General features: G+C 58.6%; 1 protein-coding gene across 1 annotated transcript in view; it reads right to left on the bottom strand.

Annotated features, from left to right (window-relative positions):
* Positions 1–2,908, bottom strand: part of NMNAT2 (nicotinamide nucleotide adenylyltransferase 2) — a 114,645-nt gene that overhangs the window by 1,291 nt on the left and 110,446 nt on the right. The window contains exon 8 of the mRNA XM_015569929.1: positions 2,815–2,859. Within this exon, the coding sequence (XP_015425415.1) occupies positions 2,815–2,859 (45 nt within the window). The remainder of the gene's footprint in view (positions 1–2,814; positions 2,860–2,908) is intronic.

Here is a 2,908-nt window from a genome sequence, read left to right as displayed (position 1 = left end):
TTCCTTCATCCCCACCCCCCCTTCCCTCTCTCCCTCCTCCCTTTCCCTCTCCTCCTGATGTCCTGCTATAGCCAAATGATTTGTTTATGTGCAGGGACCTTAACTTACCTTTATATCCCCAGGGCCAGACAGAGTGACCTGCACACAGTAGGTGCTCAGGACATATGGCTAAGTGAACTGCAGACCAGCTGACCAACAGAGGCCATGCAGGCAGGCTGTCTCAGAGCCTCCGGGCGGTCTGGACTGGCCGGGCTGGCCATCATGGCCTTTGCCCTTATATCTTGGGGGCCTGGGAAGTGTCGCCCTAGTCAGCGATGCCTCCCTCCCTCTATGTTATGCCCTGGGATTGCTGGCCCGACTCCCCACCTGTGGAGAGGAACCGGCCTTGGTATGGCTCAGAGGAGCCAGGCCAGATTCTCTCCTGGGAGCCTGTTGTTCCTGCCCCCCACCAGGAGCCAGAGAGCCAGGTCAGTTCCCTGTTGAAAGGCTGAGGCACAAACTCCAGGCACCTGAAAGCTCAGTCAGGGGGGCCGAACCCAGAGGATGTGCCGGCCCTCAGCTCGCTCTCACTCAGGGGTTCACAGCGGCGGGTAATTGTGTCTCCAGAAGCTGGCAGCGTCTGGAGAGGTGTTTGGTTGTCAAGACCGGGGAGAGGCAGGGATGCTGCTGGACACCCTACTCTGCGTGCGGCAGCCCCCACCAGGACCTCTGCTCGGTAGCCGTGGGAATGAATCTCTTTTCTAGCCCCCAGCCAGAGCCTCGCTTTCCCACTCCAGTAGAATGTTGGATTATTATTTTGTTAAAAGCCAGAGCACCGAGAGTTAGAGTGGGGTCTCCACCTTCGCTTACAGGACCAGAGCAGATGTGTTTATCACAGACCGCAGGCCCTCACAGGGCTTGGGATTTCACGTGTGGCCACTAGAGGGCAGCAGTGATTTCTCCCAGTTTCCTGCCTGAGACAGGAGGCCTTTAGAGCCCACAAAGCCTTTGGTCTGGGGTTGCCCCCTCCCCACCTCCCGCTAGCAGGACAGTCAGCTGGTTAAGAACATGGAGCCAAAATGCTAACTGAGCTAAGAGAAAAATGGCTTTTCCCTTCTCTTGAAGCATGCAAGGGGATTGCAAAAAGAGAACGTGTAAGCCAGAGGGCTTCCCAGCACGGAGGTCCGGGGAGGCAGGGCAGCTCTCTCCCACTTCCCGCTCCCCCCCGCCCCCGGGGATCCAGGGCCCACAGCCAGGGTCAGTGCTCTCCAGGCACCCTCCCCACCCAGGAATCTGTGCTATGTGAAGCCCAGGCCCCTCGGCCCTTCCCAGCTCCCATCGCACACAGAGGCAGCCGCCACCTGTGCCAGGCCAGGCATCCATCCTGACCCCTGTGGCCACCCAGCTTTCCTTCTTCTGAAGGCAGAGTAAGTAAGACGGGCGAAGACTGCCCCTCTCAAGGCTGCAGTGAGCGCTGGGCGCAGAGCAGAGCCCTGTGCAAACCCCCATTGGCTTTGCCTCTCGGTAGGAGGGAGCTCTGCTGGTCATGAAACTTCCCCCGAAAATGAACTCTTGGCCAGTGTGGAACCTTGGGGAAGGGGGTGCAGGGCTTTCGCTCCCATCCTGGCCTTTGGGTTTGGAGGCTGTGGCCACTGTGCACCTGCCTGCTTTGGGGTGCCCCCAGGAAGCCAGGTACCACTTTCTGTGGCCCTCAGACAGGGCCGTGCCAGTAAATAAAGGATATTAAAATATGGTCAGCTACTTAGGAAGTGAGGAGTTTCCAGTACTCATTACTTTGGTTTTTAACACAATTTACTTAGCTGTTACTTGATATAATTTAATTTTTTTGTATTGGCTGCGTGTAACCGCCGCTTCACAAAATTCCTGGAAACCTTGCAAATGGTTCTAGCAAACCAGCGAGAGCTGAGCTGAGTGCACCTCAGATCAGAGGACAGGACCCAGAAAAGCCCCTGAAATGATGTCACAGCTGCTGGGCCTCCTGGGAGGACCTGATGTTCAAGTGCAGCCCACCTCTCAGCGTCACTGCGGGAGGCCGTGACCGCCAGTCCCAGACAGAGGACTGCGGGAGGGGGCACCTGCAGCGTCTCTGCAGCTGGACCTTGGAGACTGAGCGTGTCTGCTGGACGCCAGACTGCCCCTCCCCCTAGAGATCCAGGCATCCCATTGCCACTGACCCTCTGCATTCTGGAGCCTGTCTGCTCTTTCCCCAGCGTCAGATATTTGTGTCCCCCCGGTATCTCTCATCCACTCTGGAACCTTAGAAAGATTGCAGTTTTCTGGTTTGCTCCCCAGGTTGGCCTGGACTCGGTTCCCTCCCTGGGGCAGGTTGGCTCCTGTCCACCTGGCAGCTCCGGGTACCCGCCCTCCACCTGCTCTGGCCTTGAGCCTCCACGGCCCTCGCATGGATGGTAGATGCCTTAGCCTCAGTCCCAGGCTGCAGGGAGGCTGTGGGGCAGCTTTCGGCTCCCTCTCTGCCCCTCTCCATCCAAAGGTCTTCTGCCTCCTGTGCAGTGGAGTGGGCGGGTCCCTCTGGCTGACACTGAAGCTCGACTCCCAGGTCTTGCATGAGGGAGAGGAGGCTCCAAGGGGAAGCTGCCCAGGGATCAGGCCTCCCTCCTGGGAACTGGCGAGAGTGCAGTTAGGAGGCGAAGAGGGGGATCACTGAGACTTTGGTCTTTGCTTGGGACTCTTCTGAGAGTAGACCCGGTAGCCACCCTGGCCCAGGGTTTTCAAGCCTCTCTCCGCCCCCACTTTGCCCATGGTGGAGGCAGGCGTCTCCCCGTGCCCCACCCCTGCTTTCCCATCCCCACTCACCAATCTCCTCGTACCGCATCACCGTGCCCAGGTTGGCATTCTCATCTGGGAGGAGAGGGGAACACAGAAGCATTAGGGCCCTGACTGGTACCCA

The sequence above is a fragment of the Myotis davidii genome, unplaced genomic scaffold (assembly GCF_000327345.1).
Source record: "Myotis davidii unplaced genomic scaffold, ASM32734v1 scaffold362, whole genome shotgun sequence".
NCBI classification, from domain to species: domain Eukaryota; kingdom Metazoa; phylum Chordata; class Mammalia; order Chiroptera; family Vespertilionidae; genus Myotis; species Myotis davidii.
The sequence above is the reverse complement of the archived record's forward strand: the minus strand, read 5'-3'. Positions and strand labels throughout refer to the sequence as shown.